General features: G+C 44.3%; 1 protein-coding gene across 3 annotated transcripts in view; it reads left to right on the top strand.

Annotated features, from left to right (window-relative positions):
- Positions 1-25307, top strand: part of BBS7 (Bardet-Biedl syndrome 7) — a 63523-nt gene extending 38216 nt beyond the window's left edge. For all 3 annotated transcript variants that reach the window (XM_068280341.1, XM_068280332.1, XM_068280350.1), the window contains 3 exons: positions 1527-1630; positions 7154-7277; positions 23657-25307. In XM_068280341.1, the coding sequence (XP_068136442.1) occupies positions 1527-1630; positions 7154-7277; positions 23657-23790 (362 nt within the window). In that variant the 3' untranslated portion in view covers positions 23791-25307. The remainder of the gene's footprint in view (positions 1-1526; positions 1631-7153; positions 7278-23656) is intronic.
- Positions 25308-25529: the final 222 nt, after the last annotated feature.

Below are 25529 nucleotides of genomic sequence, written 5' to 3' on the forward strand. Positions count from 1 at the left end.
GTTAGATTTACCTGCCAGATAGATAAACTTCAAAATGTTGGAAATGTATCTATCTTACCATCTATCTGCCGAGCAATTAGGCATTGTTCTACTCAGCAGGAGATAAACAGAAGACAATGCACGAGAGATAATGACCATTCTCTACAGAAAATAATCTAATTATGCATTCTAACAGAAAATCTAACAGAAAATCTAACAGAAGAATCTAACATAAAATTGTATGGTGTATTCCCAGCATTACTTGCATAACCCAGTAAGGAACTGTTGGTGTTGCTACATGTTTACACACAAACAAATGCCAGTGAGTGATGTAAGGTGAAAGTACAAAAGAGGCACAACTTTGTTTACTAATGGTATTTTAAAGCCCTACTTAAGGCTCCATTTTAACCCACATGTCAGTAATTTAGAATTAATTAGCAATGCACATAGTTATGTGCATGGCACATCAGTACCTTTTGGAATAAATATATTGAGCGTAGCTGTGCGGCGCCTGGTAGGCTCTTTATTGCCAGGAGAGTGGGATTTCTTTCCTAACATAATGCAGATCACCAGATCCAGCAGAGCATGGCCCATACTAACAGAAATCATTATAAACCTGCCTACTGTACAATGAGAAGCCATTTCTCATTGCCCTTTTGTTTAAAGCGGACCAGAACTCAGAACTTCCCCTCTGCTCTGAAAGATAAGCAACAGCATAATAACCTTTAAAGAAAAACATTTTTGTTACAGCTGATATGTAAATCCTGCAATAAATGTGCAGTATGTCTACTTCCTGCTTTCATGAAAGCAGACATGGGGTTAACATTCTGTGTTACACACTAAGCACATGTGGTCCAATTTTGGACATAGGAAACATGGTTGCCGCATAAAATCTGGCACAATGGCAGCCTCTTCACATCGGAGTGTCCCTGTTGGCCCCATCCACCGTTGCTAGATCACGTAAAATAAATATTACATAGGCGCATTTAGGCTGTCAATAGGGGCATTGTTGCCGGATCAAAGTATTGGACACGGTCTGACACTTTGATCTCCTCCATCACCACGCAGTGCCGCATAACAAAAATATACTAGGGTGCGTGCAAGAGGGCGGAGCTACTGTGTGCGTCAGCCCTGCCCCTTGATGCCGACTTCCCTCTTTACTCTAGAGCGGGGATACTCTGGGTCCCTGCAGCATATTTGCGGTAACCCACATTCCCCAAACTTAAACATTATTATATATGGATAAGGTGGATGTTATTATGTATGGATATATATATATATATATATATATATATATATATATATATATAAGAATAATGTTCTTGCATTATCCATGACAACATGTACGAGGTACATACATTTCAATGTATGCTGTTCACAAACCCCAGCACAGCATTCCCATGACGACTAGTATCTTCCTGAAAGAAATGGGGACAGTTTCATTAGTTTACCTTCAGTCACTGTATATAATGTAACTGCTGCTGTCTTCAGCCATTTTATGTTTGCTTATTTTTCTATTCTGTTTACTTGCTATTTTATCTGCGAAGATATAAGTGAAGAGTCCGTTGGCCATACTCTGAGAATGATCCATCCAAAACTAGAGTATCAGCTGCTTTTGGCCAAAAAGGTTCATTTGATTGACGCTCTCAAGGTACAATGCTGGCATTACTTAGTGATTCTTTTTTCTCCATGAACATTTTTCAGAACGTAATTTGTATGTGTTTACAGTATATAACTCCATTCTGCTCGGGGGTGTAACTAGAAATGGCTGGTAACCCCTGCAAAACGTTGGATGCCCCCCAACAGAAATTGGAAAGGCAGGCCATGCGGGTTATTTAAAGAGACTCCGTAACAAAAATTGCATCCTGTTTTTTATCATCCTACAAGTTCCAAAAGCTATTCTAATGTGTTCTGGCTTACTGCAGCACGTTCTACTATCACCATCTCTGTAATAAATCAACTTATCTCTCTCTTGTCAGACTTGTCAGCCTGTGTCTGGAAGGCTGCCAAGTTCTTCAGTGTTGTGGTTCTGTGATGCATCTCCCCCCTCCAGGCCCCTCTCTGCAAACTACTGTGTGTTATTTAGATTTGTGCAGCTTCTCTCTGCTCTATTATCTTTTACAAGCTGGATAAATCCTCCTCTGAGCTGGCTGGGCTTTCACATACTGAGGAATTACATACAGGCAGAGCTGTCTGCACTCTGCAGGAAGAAACAGCCTGACACTTCAGTGGAAGATAGCTGCAGGGGGAAAGAAACACACAAATGATCTCTTGAGATTCAAAAGGAAGGGTGTATACAGCCTGCTTGTGTATGAATGTATTTTCTATGTGTGGACATACTGTACATCAACCTACTTCCTGTTTTGGTGGCCATTTTGTTTGTTTATAAACAAACTTTTTAAAACTGTTTTTAACCACTTTTAATGCGGCGAGGAGCGGCGAAATTGTGACAGAGGGTAATAGGAGATGTCCCCTAACGCACTGGTATGTTTACTTTTGTGCGATTTTAACAATACAGATTCTCTTTAAGAAAACATACTTACAGTATAGGTAGCCAGGTATAGGTGCCCCCAGTATAGCAGCCTGGTATAGGTGGCTCCTGTATAGACAGCCTGGTAAAGGTGCCCCCAGCATTGGTTAGCCAGGTCTATAGGTTCCCCCAGTATAGGTAGCATGGAGGTGGGAGCAGCGAGCAGACAGGGGTGGGGGGGGAGAGAGGTGCAGGACTCCCTGGCCCTCTTTACCTTCAGCACTCCTGGCTCCCCCCTCCAGAAATGAGCTCAGCAGCAGTGGGCAGGGAGCTCGCCTTTTCCTAGTACCAGGCCGTGACAGAGCTCTTCGTGACTCTGTCTTCTATGTCTATAATGCCGCTGTCTCTACTTCCTGATTAGCTGCGTTGGAGACATAGAAGACGGAGGCACGCAGAGCTCCGTCAATGCCTGGAACCAGAGAGAGGCGAGTTCCCTGCCTGCTGCCGCTGCTATAATTTCTGGAGGGTGGAGGGGGGTAAAAGGCCCCCTCCCCGACGCTGTGTGCCCACTGCACCCCCTCTTGCCACTAAAAAAGGCCCTGGGTGGGCCACTCTCCAGGCATTAGTCGATCGGACATGCTGCAAGATGTCGGGCCATCGTGGTCCGTCGAGTGCATGGCTATATCACAATGAAATTCGCGGTCCTGATTGTGTGTGTGTGTATGTGCATTTATACATTACCTGTGTCACGGTGTCAGTCTTCTGAATCGGCCGCTACACTTCCCATACACGCTGCCGTCGCATAGCACGTTGGCGCGCATGTGGCGTCACAAATGCGCCACACCAGGCGGCATGTATAGGGAAGAGCGGCGGATTTGAAAGCAGACGGGCACCGAAGATGGAAACGGGACAGGTAATGTATAAATGCACATACATGTACATACAGTTATACATGGGGAACAGCGGCGAAGTGACTAATGCGGCGGGCTCGGCTGATTCCCGAGAGATTTCATGCTGAAATTGTTTGGAAATAGGCCTGCAGTGTATGGGCAGCCGACAGATGTCGCTCTAATCAGATTCGATTAGGAGAGATATTTGACTCAAATCTGCCCATCATCGCTAAATGTATGGCCACCTTTAGTCTATGGCCAATTTCAGGGTAAGGGGAATCAGCGCTCTAAGATACTTGTACTTTAAACATCAGAAGATAGATAGATAGATAGATAGATAGATAGATAGATAGATAGATAGATGAAAAGCAGACCCTCCTTCAGGGGGAAACTCGCCAGATCCTGCGGCCACCTGGCCCGTTATCGCCTTTGGGGTATTGGCCACCCCGCAGCCTTACTGGCAATCCGCTTTCTGCTGCTCTAGATCTGTATATGCAAATAAGCAAGACAGGAGGGGCCTCCTCATAGCGTAAAAGCGTCTAGTTTTATTATAAAACTTCATTAAAAAGAGTTGCATTAAAAAGCTCCACCACATGTGGAGTACACAGTAAGGCCAGCCCCTACAATTCACAGGGCCCCTGAGGAGTTGCTAAGGCAACGAAACGTTGGGCGGAGCCCCGGAGTGACGTTAGTGCGCACAGCACCCGCCAGACGCGGTTGGATAGCGTGTGCGAGAGGCAGAGGACTTTGTAATCATTTTCTACCGGCCAGAGGGAACTGCAGCAGGATTGAGTGAGTGAGATAAGCTGCAGAGGTGTACGCCTTGCCATAAGCTGAGTGCAGTTACGCTGGATCCGCTGTATACGCTGACTAGCGTTTGCCTGTGAACTGTAGGGGCTGGCCTTATTGTGTACTTCACATGTGGTGGAGCTTTTTAATGCAACTCTTTTTATGAAGTTTTATAATAAAACTAGACGCTTTTACGCTATGACGAGGCCCCTCCTGTCTTGCTTATTTGCATATACAGATCTGGAGCAGCTGAAAGCGGATTGCCAGTGAGGCTGCGGGGTGGCCAATACCCCGAAGGCAATAACGGGCCCAGGTGGCCGCAGGATCTGGTGAGTTTCCCCCTGAAGGGGGGTCTGCTTTTCAACTATCTATCCTCTGATGTTTAAAGCACAAGTATCTTAGAGCGCTGGTCCCATTGAACTTTGATTGATGGTGCACACATCTAGGAATAGCGCTCCCAACGGCTAAATCGTTGAATATATCGAGGATTGGACTGTGGTTGATGCTTGTTAGGGTGATTTCGCCCTAAATTAATCAATATTTGTATTTTGCATATATATACGAGCGCATTATTGGGGTGCTATATATTTTATATCAATTTCAGGGTAAACCATAATATCTGTATGTTTTCTGTATGTTTTCTGTAACGGTTGGTGTCAGCACGCAGAGAGAATCTGATTATTGGTGATCTGCAGTATCACCAAGAATACAGATATATACCTGATTATTGATGATCTGCAGAATCACCGATAATACAGATATATTGCTAACCTCTGGACACCTGACGTGTGTGAGTGTTTGGTGTAACAGTAGAAATTGGACCACTGGGGTAGCAGGTGGTCCAATAAGTAGAGACAGACTCTACTGCAGTCAAGGACTCCAGGAGAAGGAGACCCTGACTGGTTTAGCAGCAGCGCCCCCTCTGAGAAGCAGAGGGCCCCTGCAGAGAGGTTGAGCACCCAAGGGGTGGGTGACAGCCAAAAAGGTCGGGCAGGCCGGGTCGGCAACACACTGACAGATAAAGTACAAAAACGGTAAGCTGATTCGGTATCCAAGGCAAGCAGGGTTTGGCAACGGAATATCAGAAGTGCAAGGTACCGAATCAGAGATCAGAGGAGTGGTCAGGAAAGCAATACGTCATAACCGATATCAAACAATGCCTAGTCTGGGTGTGAGGTCCATGGTCTCTACACCCTGGAACAGGTCTAATGAATAACAGATGATACGCAGTATTCCTAGTCTGGGGTGTGAGGTCCGTGGTCTCTAAACCCTGGAACTGGTCTAAGGAATAACACAGATGATACACAGTATTCCTAGTCTGGGGTGTGAGGTCCGTGGTCTCTACACCCTGGAACTGGTCTAAGGAATAACACAGATGATACACAGTATTCCTAGTCTGGGGTGTGAGGTCCGTGGTCTCTACACCCTGGAACTGGTCTAATGAATAACACAGATAATACACAGTAAACTGGCTAAGTGTGGATTCCCAGGTCCTCCTGGTTCCACCACACTGAAAGATCTGACTAGGTCTGAATGCTAACACATAGGTATTCGCAACGCCAGACAACCAGCAACTGAACAGCAAGATATATATATATATATATATATATATATATATATATATATATATATATATATATATATATATATATATATATATATATATATATATATATATATATATATATATATATATATATATATATATATATATATATATAGTGGAGCGCTCTCCAGCGCCACCCAGCTCCCATCAACCAATCAACCACTGAGCTGGGATCAGCTGACCGCCTCGCTCAGCTGTCCCTTCTCCTATTGGTATAAAGAGCCTGTCTTGCGGCGCGCGCAGCTCTCCATCTGTGTGCACTACTGGGTCCAGCCAAACTAGACGCATGTTGCTGCGGGGAAACCGCCGCTCTGTGCGCGGACACCGCCGCCTCACTGTCAGAAGGCGCAGCGGTTTCTCCGCAATCCGTCACATTTTCCTACTTATTATTTTTTTTAAGTCATAAAAAAGAACCATTTAGTTTTGTGTAAGCTCAAGATCATTGTATTTGTATCTTGGGATGTCCATAACATGCAGTATTTTGTGCTGTATCTTATTTGTGCCCCCTTTCCACAGTGGGGCTAAGGAAAGAGAAGCAAAGAAAACTATAGCTGCTTTTGACAACAACCAGTCCCACTTCTTGCAGCTCAGTGAAAATGATACCGGATTGCTTGACTTGGGCAACTGCTGCACTTCAGTTGTACACTGTGTTATGTATCATCTGTATTATAAGTAGCAATACTTAGGGGTATCCACCAGAGGAGTATCTAGAAGGGTGCAGGCATGGATTGGGCTGTGCCCCATGCTTGCTCCTGTGCTGCGCCACCATACCTGCCCCATGACTCCCCGTCACTCAGGCATCACCTCAGATCAGATTCTGTTATCTAGGGAACATGGCTACTTAATTTATGTATGTAGGGCGCACTTGGCTTAGTGATAGTAAAGAGGACAAAGAGGGAATAAGAAGAAGAGATATTTCCAAAAAAGTAATTTCAGCAATATCCCAAGCCAAAAAACACAGGCAACCATAACACATATATGCGAGAATGGAAGCTGTTTTTAGAGGGGAAGGGGGCTGTGACTGTGGGGGACAGGGGGAAACGCAATTTATGTTTGCCATAGGCGCTATATTACCCAAATATGCCACATTCATTCTACAGTAGGATTCCTTTATAGTAAGCTTCAAGGGACCTGGCCAAGTACTTTACTATATGAGAGGTTTACTACATCTAAATTGGTCATACATTCTACGTTCATACAGGGGCATGGTCAGGACCTGGGAACTGGGTTTACTATAGCCAGAGATTTACTATATCAGAGTTTACTACAAGACTCTACAGATTCTGCATATGAGTGGTAAGCGGGTCATGAAAATATAAATTATAAAGATGGATTTTCTTGCCTGTCACTGCATCAACAATGCTACAACAGTAATGACAAAGTTGTTTGTTGTGTATTCTTCTGCTTTCTTCTGCGAAGGAGTTGCAAGTCCATGAAGGAAACACTGACTTTCTCATCCCAGAATACCGCACTATTCTAGAAGATGCAGATAAACTCCAGGAAGAATATAAGAAGCAACCAGCACATCTTGAAAGGCTCTATGGTGAGGTTTCCTGATGCTTTTTATAGAAGAGTGTCTGGCCTGCTTTCAGTCCATTATTATTATTATTATTATTACTGCATTAACCACTTCAGTACTGGCATATAAAAACCCCTTAAGTACCAGAGCAGTTTTGACATTTTCGCTAAGTCCCTATTCAATTAGCAGTAAGTTTACCACTACTTAAAGGATACATCCAAGGAGTATAAGCATAAAAAAATCCACTTACTTGTGGCTTCCTCCAGCCCCAGTCCTGTACCCTCGCCGCAGCTCCGCTATCCGCTGGTGGCCCGGATTCCCCTCCGGTACCAGAGGCCTACTTGCGTTCCAGCGTGCGCCTCACGTAGTCGCGCTAACGTCATCCGTACTGTACTGCGCAGGCACAGTAGCATTACAGTCTTCAGTGCGACTCAGTGAGCCGCATTCTGGAGCACATGAGAAGCCGACCTGGCTAGGTCGGCTTCTCCACCGGAGGGGACCGGGAGCCACTGGAGCTGCAACGAGGGCTCAGGACGGCTGCCAGGGGCTACAGGAAGCCCCAGGTAAGGGATTTTTATTTTTGTACTCCTCGGAACTTCCCTTTTAACCACTTGAGGACCATGGGCTTACACCCTCTTAAAGACCAGGCCATTTTTCACAAATTGTGCCACTGCAGCTTTAAGGCCTCACTGCAGGGCCGCACATCTCAGCACACAAGTGATTTCCCCCCCCTTTTCTGCCCTCCAACAGAGATCTCTCTTGGTGGGCTCTGATTGGTGGTGCAGTGTTTGTATTTTTTTTAGAAATATTTATCTTATTTATTTTGTAATAAAATAAAGAATTTTTTAAATTTATTTTACTGTCTACCCACCCTCCCTCCCCCCTGCCAGCCAATCACTGTGATCGGCTGTCTTAGGCATCAGCCTATGACAGACGATCATTCCTGTGGGTGTCAGAGGGACAGCAATGTCACACGGCTGTCGTAGATCGCAGCGCTGTACAGTGATTAAAGACGGCAAGGTTTTGCCATCTAACAGTCTCCGAGCGGTGATGGCGGAGCTCCGTCATTCAAGCGGAGATGCACACGCATCATCACGCGCGGGGTTTCTTGCAAAACACGCCCACAGGACCTTACGTCGATCGGCATTAGGCGGTCCTGTGGCTGCTGCCGTGTCCACACCAATTGGCGTGGAGCGGTCCTATAATGGTTAAGACTACTAAGAGGTATATATATCTTTTTTTCACAACTTCTTTGGAAATGTTTTTTTCCCTAAGAGAGATTTTATTTGTTTTGCTTTTTAAAGCAAAATAAGTAGTAAAAAAACTGAAAAAAATATACATTTCTTAGTTTTTACCCATTATAGTTTAAAACAAAAAAAAGTGCTACTGTACATAAAAAACAGAAAATGTATTGGGCTAGTTCTCCCGTTTATGTTCCTGTAACAATTTATGGTGATGGCATTCGATTTTAAATAAAGGTGGGTTTTTGCTACAGTTTTACTTTTTCGCCTTGAACTGATAAAATACAAATATTTTTCATGGTAAAAATAAGAGAGAAAGGGTTAACGGAAAAGGTTAATTAATAATTGTATTATTTAAAGGGGGTGGGGTTATGAGCGCAATGGGGGTGCGTGCGGCCGTGATACGCATTACAGCATGCATTGGGACAACTAGAGAGAGTGACTGGGCTGGCCAGAAGAGGATAGGAATGTCCTGGGAGGATGGCGAGTGAGCCCACGGGTTTGGAGGAAGCCCCAGGTAAGTATTGATGCTTTTATATGGGTACACTTTAATTCTCTGGTGATCCAGTGGGTCCTTAATTCCCTGGTGGTCTAGTGGGTGGTAACTAGAAATCACTGGGCCTCCCTGCTAAACTTTGGATGGGGGAACCCCCCTCCTCCCTCCCCAAAACAGAAATTGGAAAGGCAGGTCAGGTAGCCAGAATTAGCCCCCAGCATAGGTTCCCCCTGTATAGATAGCCAGCTATAGGTGCCCCCTGTATAGGTAGCCAGGCATGAGTGCCTCCAATATAGCTAGCCAGCTACATGGTGTCCAGTATAGGTAGCCAGGCATGGGTGCCCCAGTATAGGTAGCCAGGTATAGGTGTCATTTTTGTATAGGTAGCTAGGCATAGGCACCACCCCTATATAGGTAGCCAGGCATAGGTGTACTCATAATAGATAGGCATAGGTGTACCCAGTATACAGGATCTTCTAAAAAAAATTAGCATATTGTGATAAAGTTCATTATTTTCTGTAATGTACTGATAAACATTAGACTTTCATATATTTTAGATTCATTACACACAACTGAAGTAGTTCAAGCCTTTTATTGTTTTTCTTATTGATGATTTTGGCATACAGCTCATGAAAATCCAAATTTCCTATCTCAAAAAATTAGCATATTTCATCCGACCAATAAAAGAAAAGTGTTTTTAAAACAAAAAAAAGTCAACCTTCAAATAATTATGTTCAGTTATGCACTCAATACTTGGTCGGGAATCCTTTTGCAGAAATGACTGCTTCAATGCGGCGTGGCATGGAGGCCATCAGCCTGTGGCACTGCTCAGGTGTTATGGAGGCCCAGGATGCTTCAATAGCTGCCTTAAGCTCATCCGAAGTGTTGGGTCTTGCGTCTCTCAACTTTCTCTTCACAATATCCCACAGATTCTCTATGGAGTTCAGGTCAGGAGAGTTGGCAGGCCAATTGAGCACAGTAATACCATGGTCAGTAAACCATTTACCAGTGGTGTTGGCACTGTGAGTAGATGCCAGGTCGTGCTGAAAAATGAAATCTTCATCTCCATAAAGCTTTTCAGCAGATGGAAGCATGAACCCACTTTTGAACCAGAAACAGCGGCAGAAGCGCCTGACCTGGGCTACAGAGAAACAGCACTGGACTGTTGCTCAGTGGTCCAAAGTACTTTTTTCAGATAAAAGCAACTTTTACATGTCATTCGGAAATCAAGGTGCCAGAGTCTGGAGGAAGACTGGGGAGAGGGAAATGCCAAAATGCCTGAAGTCCAGTGTCAAGAACCCACAGTCAGTGATGGTCTGGGGTGCCATGTCAGCTGCTGGTGTTGATCCACTGTGTTTTATCAAGGGCAGGGTCAATGCAGCTAGCTATCAGGAGATTTTGGAGCACTTCATGCTTCCATCTGCTGAAAAGCTTTATGGAGATGAAGATTTCTTTTTTCAGCACAACCTTGCACCTGCTCACAGTGCCAAAACCACTGGTAAATGGTTTACTGACCATGGTATTACTGTGCTCAATTGGCCTGCCAACTCTCCTGACCTGAACCCCATAGAGAATCTGTGGGATATTGTGAAGAGAAAGTTGAGAGACGCAAGACCCAACACTCTGGATGAGCTTAAAGGAATACTTAAGGGAAACAAAAAAAAATGACATTTACTCACCCGGGGCATCCCTCAGCCCCCTGAAGCTGGATGGTGCCCTCGCAGCCCCGCTCCGATCGTCCTGTCCCTGCCGGCGGCTACTTCCGGGTTCGACGACAGCCGCGGACAGGCTGGGAACGCGGCTGATTTTCCGCGTTCCCACTCGCTATATGCTGCTATAGCGTATATAGCTACGCTATAGCAGCATATAGCGAGTGGGAACGCGGAAAATCCAGGGCTGAGGGATGCCCCGGGTGAGTAAATGTCATTTTTTTTGTTTCCCTTAAGTATTCCTTTAAGGCCGCTATCGAAGCATCCTGGGCCTCCATAACACCTGAGCAGTGCCACAGGCTGATTGCCTCCATGCCACGCCGCATTGAAGCAGTCATTTCTGCAAAAGGATTCCCGACCAAGTATTGAGTGCATAACTGAACTTAATTATTTGAAGGTTGACTTTTTTTGTTTTAATAACACTTTTCTTTTATTGGTCGGATGAAATATGCTAATTTTTTGAGATAGGAAATTTGGGTTTTCATGAGCTGTATGCCAAAATCATCAATAAGAAAAACAATAAAAGGCTTGAACTACTTCAGTTGTGTGTAATGAATCTAAAATATATGAAAGTCTAATGTTTATCAGTACATTACAGAAAATAATGAACGTTATCACAATATGCTAATTTTTTGAGAAGATCCTGTAGATAGCCAGGCATAGGTATCCCCACTATAGATAGCCAGACAAAGGTATTCCCAGTATAGATAGCCAGGCATAGGTGGCTCCAGTATAGATAGCCAGACATATTTGGCGCTAGTATAGATAGCCAGGCATAGGTATCGGCAGTATAGATAGCTAGGCCTATATAGGTAGCCAGGCATTACTGACCTCCCCAGGTACAGCGACGGGCATCCCCCCTCCCTCTCCTCGGTATCCAGCCTCACACTGCTGATAAGTACCGGGACCCAGCTTGATGACGTCATCAAGCCAGGACCCAACACTTGAGCCTTTGTGAGGTGGATGCTGGGCGGCGGGGAGCGACAATCGCCAGAACGTCTGGAGAAGTGAGTGGGTACTCTTCTTCCACTGCCGCTACTTAGCGATTACCGTGATCATCGGCGATCGTAGTGATGAAGAGCCAATCACCATGGCTTTTCATCAGTGAGGGGAGATGTCAGCTGCCATATGAAAGCTGAATCTCCCCCACCAGGTGCGCACAATCGCGGTGGGAGCGTGAAAAGCAGGTGGCGTAAATCCTACACCGCATCCCACTTAGGCAGCCACAAGTGCGCATAGGATTTACTACAGGTGGTCCCGAGGCGGTTTATAATGCATTTGCCTTTCATTCCTTTGCTGGATGTTAAATTCAGCCTAGTGGCAATCCTAGAAGGCTTTGGATATTTGACCCCACATATGCCACTTCAGGCTGGAGCATGAGTTCATGAGGAGGGGCATTTAATGCAAGTGCCTGCACTTCTATTCACAGAACTGTTGGCAAGGAAAAGTCCCTTTTTAGACTCACAGCTGGCTATCCTTAGTGAGCAGGGTAAAGAATGCCTCCTTATTGTTATGGGTGGTTGTTATCCTTAGCACCCAGGTTTAGCTGTTTTAGCTCTGAGAATGTTTGGAAACACTACTAGGCACCTTTATGACGTGTAAAGCAGGAAGTCGAATTATCTTCCTGCTTTTTATGTAGTTGCTAATCTTTCAAACTCGCTCAACATCTGGAAATGTACTGCACCAATCAAATCACTACATATGCTATGCCATAAAGAACATAATGTATTCAGAAAAGAGAAAAGAATGGCTAATCCTCACCACATGTATAAATGTACAACAATATTTATTAGGTCAACAAAATCAAGCATATATAGCAAGTAAGGACCTCTATATAATGATGTGCTTTGGATAGGTTCAATGTACTGAACCCAGGAAAGTGCTTGTATTAGTGCCACAGAACATGTAATCATATTATTATCCATGGAATGCAAAAATAGTGAATAAAGTGCATATGAAACATTTAAATGACATCAGCAAATCTATAAATCTAAAAAACGATAAAGTGAAAAAACTAGTGCTGAATTCAATGGGACAGTGTACAGGTGCATAAGGTGCAAACTAATGTGCAAGGAGATACTACACCAGGCACAGGATACTGAGTTCCAAGGTCCGCTGAGCAGGGGAAGGGGGGTGAGAAACCTCTGACAGGCCCCATATCTATCGTGCGCAGAGCTGGATATCATCTGAATAAAACATGCCAAACAGCATCAATTTACATGGTCAGGGAGGGCTGGCAGAGGGCGCTGCATGGGAAGTGGCGTAATCTGCGTCATCCCCACAATCAGGAAGTGCCTGGTATACATACCATACAAAGGAACTCACAGCCAGAGTGCTGGGGCTCCCTGTATCGTGGATAAGAGTGATCTGCATCACCTTGATATGCAGCACAAGGATGTGGTAACCCTTAATCAGGAGAGAGGTGGAACAAAGACCAACAAACAAAGCAATGCAAGGATTAGGAAGATTAATGCATTTAAAAGCATGCATGTAAATAGTAATTCACTTAAAGCGGATCTGAGATGAAAAACGAACTATAACAAGTAACTTGTCTATATATGTTATCTAAAGTTTAGATGGTTTACACAGCAAATCTACCTGCAAACAGCTTTAATAGAATATGATTGATTATTCCTGTGATGCAATGACAGCAGCCATGTTGTTTGTAAACATTACACAGAGGCAGGCTTATCTGCATCTTGAGCAAAACAACCTAATTTCCTCTCCCCCCCCTCCCCTTCCCCCCCCCCTCCCCTTCCTCCCCCCTTTCCCCTTCCTCCCCCCTTTCCCCTTCCTTATCCCTCCTCCCCTCTGCCTCTGAAATCTCTGGCTAGTAATACCTCCCTCCCCCTCCTCCTGCCCAGACAGAGCTCCCATGAGCCCTTGCTACTGTCTAAAAGTGCCTTGGCTCTCTGAAAACCTGTGGGCGTGGCTTGCTTAGTTTATAGGGAATTAGAGTATTAAAACAAAAACAAAAAAAAGTATTTGGCTTGAGGAATGCCCTATAAACAATAGGAAAGGAACACAATTATGCAATGAGTAAAAGTTCATCTCGGATTCACTTTAATTCCATTCCAACAGCTGTTTATTAATATGCATTTTATTCTATACTTAAAGAGACTCTGTAACATCAAAAACGTCCCCTGGGGGGTACTCACCTCGGGTGGGGGAAGCCTCAGGATCCTAATGAGGCTTCCCACGCCGTCCTCTGTCCCACGGAGGTCTCGCTGCAGCCCTCCGAACAGCCGGCGACAGGCCCGACTGTTCAATTCAATATTTACCTTTGCAGGCTCCAGCGGGGGCGCTGTGGCTGCTTTTGCTCCGAAGGAGGCGGAAATACCCGATCTCAATCGGGTCCGCTCTACTGCGCAGGCGCCGGAGACTTGCGCCTGCGCAGTAGAGCGGACCCGACGGCGATAAGGTATTTCCGCCTCCTTCGGAGCCGACAGCGGCCAGAGCGCCTGCGCAGGAGCCGGGAAGGTAAATATTACGTCACCGCTGTACGGAGGGCTGCAGCGAGACCCCCGAGGGACGGCAGACGGCGTGGGAAGCCTCATTAGGATCCTGAGGCTTCCCCCATCCGAGGTGAGTACCCCCCAGGGGAAGTTTTGTCGTTACAGATTCTCTTTAAATACACTAATATTATAAAGCAAAATAGTGATAAAGGCAAATACAAACATTTTATATTTAACCTTTCAGTAGCGTTGATATTAAGAGGCAAAGCACTCTCAAAGTCCAACAGTATAAAATTTCGTAGTACAAAATTATGCAAAAGTTCTCTTTTGGAAGCAAAATTGAGGTTGCTAATCTTTGGAAAAAAATGTTATAATATTATTTTTATTATTATTATCATTATTATTATTGATTTATATAGCGCCAGCATCTTCCGTGGTGCTGTACAACAGCATACAGGGTATAAAGCCCCATCTACACTATACGATTCTTTATACGATTTGATTACAATTCCATTTACGATCCGATTAAACCCGACATGTCTGATCGGGATTCGATTCAATACAATTCGATTTGCCATTGCTTTGCAATGGCAAATCGAATTGAATCAAATCCCGATCGGACATGTTGGATTTTATCGGATCGTAATTAGAATTGTAATCAAATCGTATAAAGAATTGTATCGTGTAGATTGGGCTTTACAATACACAATACAACAGTAAACCATACAAGACAATGGTGTCAGTTTAAATAACCATTTACTTTCCTCTTCAACACATGGTAGTGCTAGGGAAAGGGGATCAACGTTTCTATTAAAATATATGAATAGTAAGTCTTCATTTTCTTTTTGGCTCAGCCCCCTCATATTCATTGCAGCAGAAGTACCCCTTTACCTTTTCCTAACCACATGACGCGCACCTATCACCTACTCCGTTGCTTCCTCACTTCATTAGTACAGAGGTTGAAGCATTTCCACTTAAAGCAGACCTGAACTCAGAACTTCCTCTCTGCTCTAAAAGATACGTAACTGCATAATAATTTTTAAAGACAACCATTTCTTAGTTACGGCTGATGCAAATACTGCCACAAATCTGATGTGTTTCTTCTTCCTGAAGCAGGCATATTGTTAACATTCTGTGTTTACAAATGAGCTCATCTGCTGTGGCAGTCAACTGACACAGGGGAGATCAAATTAGTTGTAAATAGACGCAGATGAGGGGGAATTAGACAGACTAAACTCTCTAAATACATACAGGGGGCATTTCTATATGTTTTTCTTCTTACCTGTGCAAGAGTTCAGGTCCACTTTAAATCAAATCTGGTGTGGAAAAAAAAAAGGTCAGATACTTATCTATGCAGAGCGAAGGCTCTGGATCCTAAAGAGCCTTGATGTTCCTCCCTCAGTGCCCTGATTCCAGCGCAGTCACCCCTGTATCGCATTTGCCGTCTCTGTGAGCCCTTACAAGGTATCAGGTACTCGCGTCCCTTGAGAGTGCTCACACATGCGCAGTACAGAGCCACTTGTCTTCAGGAGCACTCGGAAATACGAGTGCTCTGATAGCCTTCCAAGGGTTGTTCACAGAGGTATATTCAACCAGCGACAGTGCTAGAACCAGGGGACAGGGAAGGCTTGATAGGACCCAGAACCTCCCCTCTCCATAGGTAAGTATCTGATTTTTTTTCTCACTTCAGTTTTACTTTAAAGAAAACCTATAATTAAGAAAAAGTCCCCTGGGGGGTACTTAACTCAAGAGGGGGAAGCCTCTGGATCCTAATGAGGCTTCTCCCGTTCTTCTCTGTCCCTCCGTTGTCCAGCTGCAGCCCCCCGAAGTGTGGCGATGTCAATATTTACCTCCCGGGATCCAGCGCAGGAGTACTAGCGGATCTCCCTTCTGGTTAAGTCGGAAATAGCCGAACCCAAACAAACAGGTGCGAGTCCTTTTGCGCTTGCGCAGTAGAGCGGATACGATCAGGTTCGGCTATTTCCACCTTACCCATAGGAAGGGCCGCTACTGCATTGCTGCTAGATCCCGGAGAGGTAAATATATCAAGCCTTGTCAGGGAGGATTGCGGGCTGCTTTGGGGAGGCAGCGCTGGATTGCCTGCAGCTACAAGGATGGGGGAAGTCTCATTGGGACCCCAAGTACTCTAAGTGAGTACCCCCCAGGGGATTTTTTCTTAGTACAGGTTTCCTTTAAAGGACACACTATCACTAAAAATTCTAAAATGCATACATAAGATGTTCATTTGCCCCTAGGTAAAATGTATTTCACAGTAGGCAGTAAAAATCAGGTCATGTGGACAGTCAGGGGGGAGTTCACTTGCACTTCACATGACTTGAACTTCACATGACTTGAAATGTGTGGGTGCTCAAGAGTGGTGATGACAAATTCAGGTTTCCGGATTTCAATAACCTGATTTCGATACATCAATGCTACCATGCTTGTAGAGCTTTCCCTCTGGTGGAAAAATCCTTTTAGACTTTCTTCACACTGTGAATAACATTCTCATTTTTGTAACAATAGTACACCAGCATTATATCCTTTGTTTTCCATGGGTCCTCTAAAATATAGCTATAATATTGCTATATAGAGTCTATATAGCAAAATTTAGGCAATAGGATAACCCTAGTAGCATGTTGCTAATAGGAAAAGCAACACATACCGGTATTTGGTAGTATATTGCACTGAACTCTTGCACAAGACAGAAGGAAAACCGAGAAATGCACCCTGTATGGCATACATTTGAAATTGGCGCCGGATACAGCCGGTATATGCCTTCTCCTGCTGCTGCACAAATCCCGGCCGTGTTAATTACTATTCCCCCTCCAGGCCGCCATGGATAGTGGGGAATAATCTAATGTGGCTTCCAGCTATTGCTGAAGGCTGAATTATTGTGTTTTAAAAGCAACTTCAGCTCCGTCTTCTGACGGCGCCGACGTTACTCACTGAGTGCCGCTATGGCTTTAATTCCTATTACAGTCTATGGTGGCGCCGGCTGCGCCCAAATCTTCCTGCGCTGAAAAGCACTGCTCTGCCCTGTATGTATTTGAGCGTTTAGCCCCCTCATCTGTGTCTAATCACAAGTTGTAATTGGAACTCTCCCCTGTATCACATGACTGCCACGGCAGAGATGTCAGATAAGCTCATTTGAAAGAACAGGCTGTGAACAAAATGTCTGCTTTAATGAATTAGGAAATAGAAGCAGGTGTGTCGCCTGCCTGTTTCTGATGATAGGATCTGTACATGTGCTGTAAATTATCCTATCCACCTGACCTTTTTTTTTTTTTTTAAACACTAATATATGTTGCTCATCCTATTAGCAACATGCTACTAGGGTTATCCCAATAGCCTAAATTTGACTATAGTGCCCCTTTAAGATGCCACATAAAGTTGTAAAAAAATACATACCTGAAATTCGCCATTTAACAATCAAGGACAAACGATCAATTATTTTCCTCTGTGCTCCTTTCTCCTCAAATAGGGGAGCATTGCCTTCTGGGATAGAAAGGTGTGGCAGAGCCACAGTGCCATTCTCCAGCCCCACAGGCAGGACACTGGAGGGGTGTGAGGCCAAGTGGCCACAAAACCATCTCTCATGGAGAAGATGAGAAGTTGAGGCTCACCATAAACCAATGAGTCACACTGTTAATGCAACTTTTAAGCTAGCAGTCCTCAGTGACACTTCCAGTAAACATCCTTCAACAAACACATCCCAGTGGGAGGGAGCCTACTTACAGCATACGCTGTTGCTTGGGCATATACACTGTTTTGTAATACGACAGCAGACAGTAAGCAGATTTGGATGCCAATTACGATAGTGGGAAGTGTGGTGGATGTCATGTGTGATCACTGCATAGCATTTCCCTCTGAGAAGAACTGTGTGAACTGATACCAGTGTCAGCTTTAAGGCCATACACACGTCTGATTTTCGCAAACGACCCGTCGTTTCTGACCGCGACCGGTTGTTCGGACGTCAAATCGGGCGTGTGTACAGTCTGTCGTTCAGCTGATAAGACTGGACTTGATCGCTCAAGTCCAGTCTTATCAGCTGAACGACAGACTGTACACACGCCCGATTTGATGTCCGGACGACCGGTCGTTTTCGGAAATCAGACGTGTGTATGGGCCTTTATAGTGTCCATATGATTTTGCTATGCAATTTTTGTGTTTTTTTTTGTTTTGTTTTGTTTTTCTAAATAACTTGAGAAAACCCATAATTTTAACTAATAAGCTGGAGAAGAGTGGACCCTGAGAGAGAAATATTGAAGGGCGTTTAGTGGAAGGGATCTGTGAGGACTGATAACTAAACTGTGAATTTGGAGACCATCGTTGCATGTTGACCTATGTTTATGATGGAGAACATTCTCTTATGCTGGGCATACACGGCTCGATTCCATGCTCGATTCTGCAGGTGATTCTCTTATCTTCCACTCGTTTTTCTTATCTTTTCCCATTGTCCTCCATGTAGAATCGAGCGCAGAAACGATCGGGCAGGAGATCGGACATGTTAGAAATGATCTATCAAGCCATCTAAATGGCTCAGAATCGAGCCGTGCATTCCCAGCATGATTTATTTTTTAATTATGGTGTAGGTGTTTCGTATTATTAATCAGTACCTTATTTGAATTACACTTAAAGGAATACCGAGGTGAAAATAAACTGATGAGATGAATAACTATCATCCCTCTAAAGATGACTTTCGTAGATCTCACAGTTTTATTTTATATTTAAATCCACTTTTTACGTTTTTCTGTTTCATTGTCTCTGTTCAATGACACATTCATTGAAGTATGCCAGAGCTAAAATCTATGAACTATTGACCCTTTTTATCTCTCTTCTGTTCTGCAGGAAGGATTTTTAGGCTCTGTTCCCACCTGTTGCTGCACCACGTGCGGCCAGCGGGACAGTGTAGTGTCCACTCCTATGGACTGCCGCGGTATGGCTGGAGCCTAAGGGCTAGTTTACACTTGGCGCTTGGAGCGCCGCTATCCCGCAATCGCATTCGACTGTGCGATTACGATTTGCAGCTAAAATCTCACGATTCAGCGCGATGGGCGCTTGTGATTCCCGTAACAATAGAACGAGAATCACAGCGCAATCACCCCCAAAAAGCTGCATACGCCTGCCTGTCCGCTTACTGCAACGGATCCCGCGGTTGCGTGACAAGTGTGAACAGCTCCTATTTATAAAATACACATACACATGTCTATCTCATCATGTTACATGTCACCCTGGTATTCCTAACTATACGTACATGAACACTTTAGATCTGCAAAGCATTCCAGTAAATATACATGTACACTTGGCATAATTTATCTTTGTTTTGTTTATCTACTATGTAATCTAGCTATTACTAATTTTGGAGTAATGTGTTTTTTATGCTAGGTACACACGATGCGTTTTTTCGGTCAATTTTCCGTCCGTTCAATTTTAGATTCGATTTTTCTGGTCGATTTCCCGCTCGATTCTCTCATCTCTTCTTATCTATTTTCATTCACTTCTATGAGAAATCGACCAGAAAAACTATCAACGATCAAAAATAATATCGGACATGACAGAAATGATCTATCGAACCATCTATCTGACACAAAATTGTATGGTGTGTGTACCTAGCATTAGGGACATTGTGTAGTGATTATTCACTACACTATACATTTATCATAAATTTACATTTTCCAAGAGGTGACTGGTCTAGACAAGGCATTATGCCTAAATGGTTTTCTGTCTGCTAAATTGATAGTAGATTGTTGTGTTTTTTGTACAGCAGTATGCTTATTTATCCCATTAGCCAGGGCTGGGGAGAATAAAGGTAGCCATACACTGGTCGATTTGCCACCAGATCCGACCAACAGATCCCTCTCTGATCGAATCTGATCAGAGAGGGGTCGTATGGCTGCCTTTACTGCAAACAGATTGTGAATCGATTTCAGCATGAAACCGATCACACTCTGTGAAGCTGCCGCTGCTGCCGCCCCTTTCCCCCGCATACGTTACCTGCTCCGGCCGACGCGTGTCCCCCAGTCTCCGCTGTCTTCTTCTCGGTGCTCGGCTCCTCCAGCTTCACTGAACTTCCTGACGGGGAAGTTTAAACAGTAGAGGGCGCTCTACTGTTTAAACTTCCTGCCGGGACAGGAAGTTCAGTGAAGCTGGAGGAGCCGAGCACGGAGAAGGGACAGCGGAGACCAGGGGACATGCGCCGGCCGGAGCAGGTAATGTATTGTCGCTAGCGTCGGTCGTCAGGCATTCGAAGGCCGCTATCGACACACTCCCGACCCGCCGGCGATCGAGCAAAATCTTCCGCATGGACGGATCGACGGGGACGATTGATTTCGGACAGAAATTGATCGTTCTGTCAGCGTTTGCGCAACGATTTCACAGCAGATTCGATCACAGTGATCGAATCTGCTGTATATCGGCGGGAAAATCGCTGGGGGTATGGGCTCCTTAAGATACACACAAGTAAGATAATGTGTTCCAACAGCAGGCTTTATTGTTCACTGAATAAAACAGCTCATCCTTTGGACTGTTTATGTTGAATTGGTATTCTACGCTTTCCCCCTTGTGGTGATTGCAAACTGTGTTTTGCCAGTTCATTTTGTTGAGCTAAATAAACAGAAATCTGCTATTGAGATGGTTCACTGGGATTTAACATTCAACTTCATGCACAGGTTTTATATGCATTTAGTAACACATAATTTAAAGTAATTATGCATAAATTAAAGTAATTATGCATAGTTGAGAAAAACAAAGAGGCTGTTTCTGAAAAATAAAACTAGAGAGGAAAATGCCTGCAGCACCAGTTCATAGATCCACTTCTCCCTCTCAGAAATGTCCAGATGCCTGCGCTTAGAGACACTGAAGCGAAAAAAAAAATATATTATATAAATTGGTTGTGTAGTGCAGATAATTACTAGAACATTAGTAGCAAAGAAAGTATTCTCACATTTTATTTTCAGTTACGTAGTGTTTCATTCTCTGTTTGCAGTTTACAGACTACTCCGCATTCTAAATGAATTTACAGAGCAGACCATTGAACTATTGAACTGTCCTCTGGAGAGAAAAATAAATTACATTGACTGACAGTTGAGAAAATAAGCTCCAGAAGACCGAGCTCTCTGCGACTTTGAAAGTCGTGGAGCTCAATGGCTCTTTTGCATAGATGAGTAGATTGTAGGTAGAGTTTCTGGACTCTTCCTGTACTGGAAACAATGTTAAGGTCCGTACAAACGCCGGACTTCAGGCAACGACGGGTCCGTCGTCACCTCCCGCTGGGTGGGCGCTCCAGCGACAGTCCGGGGTGTGTACAGTCTGCCTGCAGACTGATACGGCTGTTTCTGAGCGATCCGCCCGGCGGATCGCTCAGAAACAGCCGTATCAGTTTGCCGACAGACTGTACACACGCCGGACTGTCTGCTGAAAACACGCCCAGCAGGAGGTGACGACGGACCCGTCGTTGCCTGAAGTCCGGCGTGTGTACGGACCTTTAGACTTCTCTGTTCCCAATGTTTTATTTCTTAGCTATACTGCACATACAAATCAATATCATAATTTTTTTCTCTCGCTTCAGTGTCTTTAACCCTCTGGGCGATACAATAAGATCGCCCAGGAGGGGGCGCAGCACTTTTTTTTTAATTTTTAATTTTTTAAATCATGTAGCGAGCCCTGGGCTCGCTACATGATAGCCGCTGCCCAGCGGCTTCCCCCCACCCACTCCGATCGCCTTCGGCGATCAGAGTAAGCAGGAAATTTCCTGCTGGGCTTCCCCGGTCGCCATGGCGACCGGGCGGGATGACGTCATGGACGTCGTGACGTCAGAGGGAGTCCCGATCCACCCCTCAGCGCTGCCTGGCACTGATTGGCCAGGCTGCGCAAGGGGTCGGGGAGGGGGGGGGCTTCGCGGCACGGCGGCGAGCGGCGGCGATCGGAAGTTACACGCAGCTAGCAAGGTGCTAGCTGCGTGTAACAAAAAAAAATTATGCAAATCGGCCCACCAGGGCCGGAGAACTCCTCCTGCGCGACATACCCCGAGCTCAGCTCGGGATTATCGCTCAGGAGGTTAAAGCATGCACCCATTACGCGTTTTTTTTACAAAGACCGGCAATCTTCTTTGAGTGACAAGTGATTGTTTCTAGGTACCAGCGTGCAACTAGGCAAACGTTGTTTGGCGACGTGCGGTGACAACGACCATCACAGCGGATTGGATCTTTAAGATCCCTAACGACTCCCACGCAGAGTACCACGATAGCTTAAGCTCTCGTTCGCGCCTGTCATGTGACATCGTGTATATCTACTGGCAGGAAGTTGGATCAGGAGACACTCATCGTCGCCGTCGTTGTGGGACGTAGCTGGGATGCATCTTCCTGCCTCGGGAGGTGAGTATTCAGCTTTATTGGGCTCTCCCTGAAACCACAGTCTCCCATTGATAGGCTATCAATCAGCATGGAGGCGTGGCTTCAGATGTCAGAGCAACCACTCTATAGCCTTGTACACAAGTAGAACCAAGGCAGTAAAGACACATCACTAGTTTGCAGTCTAGCAACGTGTCCTGAGGGGAGGGACGATGAAGCGGCGCAGGAGTGAAATCACACAGGAGTCAGATTAGTGCGGAGAACAGTATGCTTGGCCCAGGCTGATTGCTGGCTGAGTGGCCAAGGTGGCTCAGCGGCTGTGCCTAGATCAGATTATATGCTTGCCTGAAGGTATTAATTCTAAAGGAATCCTTAATTTAGTAGAATGTTACATGTCTGGTGTCTATAACCTACAGTGAATTTAAATAATGCCATTAAAGCTTCCTTAAAAAATAACAATGCTTCCTTATGTCCCTTATAAGTTATCCAGGCAGGCTGCCACCTGATAACAGCAGCCCAACCTCCCATAGTGCTGTGTAAAGCCTCGTACCCACCTGACAATACTTTGCGGTGATGTTACCTGTCGTCGGGCAACATCTTTTAACATAAACATGTTAAACAATGTCGCGTGACATTGGGAGCAGAAAGAGGCGTTGCTTAACGACCATTGTCAAGGGTATGTCGCCTAGTTTAAGGGATTGAGAGAGAGAGTCTTGAGAGAATGTGGAACTCTTAGCACTTGCCCTATTTTGAAAAGAGGGGGTGTGGCTGGTCAGACATACAGTAGCATTCAGGAAATTACAATATCAGAAGTGGTAGGTGGTGATGGCCTGTCAATCTCCCTCCTGTGTCGGGCTATGATGAGGGTGGATATGGTTGTGTTGATATCTAAAAACCATGCTAATGCCAGAATGGGTGGCACTGTCCACCCAAGTGAAGTCATTCCCAAAATGCTAGACCTCACATACTGCGTATTAGGGAGCAAGAGGCCCTTGCTTTTTAGAATTCAAGGGGAAAGGAGAGACTTGTGAGATAGTGTAGCTATGGGAAGACATGGCTAGTGTTTGAAAGCATTATTTTATTACTTGCTTAAAATATACATTGAATGTTCCTGAGGCCACTTTAATTTAGGTATGTCTATATTTTTTTGACAGGCATGATAACGGACCTCTTCATTGACAAGTTTAAATTCAAAGGCACAAACGTGAAAACTAAAGTACCTCTCTTGCTGGAGATTTTGGACAACTACGACCAGAATGCACTACTGGCTTTCTTTGATACTGCTTGATAAGCTTAGCCCTGATCATGTACAAAGTTTGATAAGCTTGGCCATGTTTATATCTTATCTTCCCAGGATGTAATCCATTTTGGCCTTTAGCATTTAATACTTTAAAAGACTAGCATAGGTGTGTAGGCTCCTGAATACCATTAAACCTAATTAACAGGACAAAGGTTTGGATTTCTTCTTGGCTGAATGTGTGAAATGCAGCCTTCAGGAACTTTCAATAACAATATAGTGCTAATACATGACTTTACGTACAATTGCTCATTTTAAGGCCCATTCACATGCTGGGTGCATGTTGCCAGTCAGGGATCGGGACCCGAGCTCTTATGGTGGGCATACACGGTTCGATTGATTTTTGCCGCTTGATTCTCTTATCTTCCACTCGTTTTTCTTATCTTTCTCCATTCACTTCTATCAGCAATCAAGTGGGAAAATGATCGAACAGGAGATCAGACATGTCGGAAAATATCTATCTAACCATCTTATCACCTCAAAAACGAACCGTGTATTCCCAGCATTAGGCGACATTACAGGGCTGGGGCTGTACAGAGGCATTGCAGCCTCGCTGTAGGTGTGTTCCATTGCTGTGCGGTGGAGGGCTGATGGAGTGGTACAGGAGTCTGGTGTGTGTCGAGAGAACAATGCCCTCGGCCACTGCTCCACCAAATCAATCCCTCAGGGTGATCGATGGCCGGGAGGGGGGGAGGTCAGTAAACGCTGTAGACATGCTAGATTCTCCGCAGAGGTGGTCATTATCTAACGAGTTTCATCTAGTGTGTGTACTAGTGTACCCAAGGTGATATGTTGAGATAAAAATGTGTGTATATATATAGTACAAAACCTAATAACCAGGTTTGATTTTTTTTTTTTTTTGCTGCCTGAAAGAGTTAATTTTTACGCATGTGACCGCTTCTGTCATGTTGAGAACATAGTAAAGCTCACTGATGTGTAAATTATAGCCATCAAAGTTTTCCTTGCAGAATACAACTTTTGAGGGCAGGGGAGAGATAGAAAAAGTCAATAGTTTATATATTTTAACTCTGGGACACATAATAGGCTGCCATTGAGCAAAGACAATAAAACTTTGCAAATATTTAAATATAAAATAAAACCATGGGATATCTTAAAAAAAAGTCATTTTAAGGAGTAGGAGTATAAATTTAATTGTTTATCTTATCAGTTTTTCACCTCTGGTTCACTGTAAGGATTTAAAATGTGAAAAAGCTTAATTGTACCTCAGTTTTTGGCAGACATACTATTACCACATTATGTTGTAAATAAAGCCTTTTCTTATCAGCATTGTTGGGCATAATAAGTAAAAATGTATAGATGAGGCTGCTTGGACCAATATATAAATATCTTTGTGAACATAGTTGTACATTTACTCTGGTACATAGTAAAGGATATATTTTCTATACATTTTTTAGCTTGTATAAACGTTATCAAAAGCACTACATTAAGCTACTTGTAGTTCTGTGACATTTTTGTATAACTATTGATGTTCATATAATAAACAGACTTTTGGGTATATATTGTTATGTTATTATGGTATTTGCATATGTTGACATAAAAAAAACGTTTAAAACTAAAACATTGCTTGTGTTTTTGTTTTGTTTTATAATATTTAAAGGAATACTGTAGGGGGGTAGGGGGAAAAAGAGTTGAACTTGCCTCGGGCTTCCAATGGTCCCCGCCTCCAGTTCACTTCCAGAATTTGCAACTGTAAAGTCGCAAAGCCACTG

Source organism: Hyperolius riggenbachi, chromosome 1 (assembly GCF_040937935.1).
Source record: "Hyperolius riggenbachi isolate aHypRig1 chromosome 1, aHypRig1.pri, whole genome shotgun sequence".
Taxonomy (NCBI): domain Eukaryota; kingdom Metazoa; phylum Chordata; class Amphibia; order Anura; family Hyperoliidae; genus Hyperolius; species Hyperolius riggenbachi.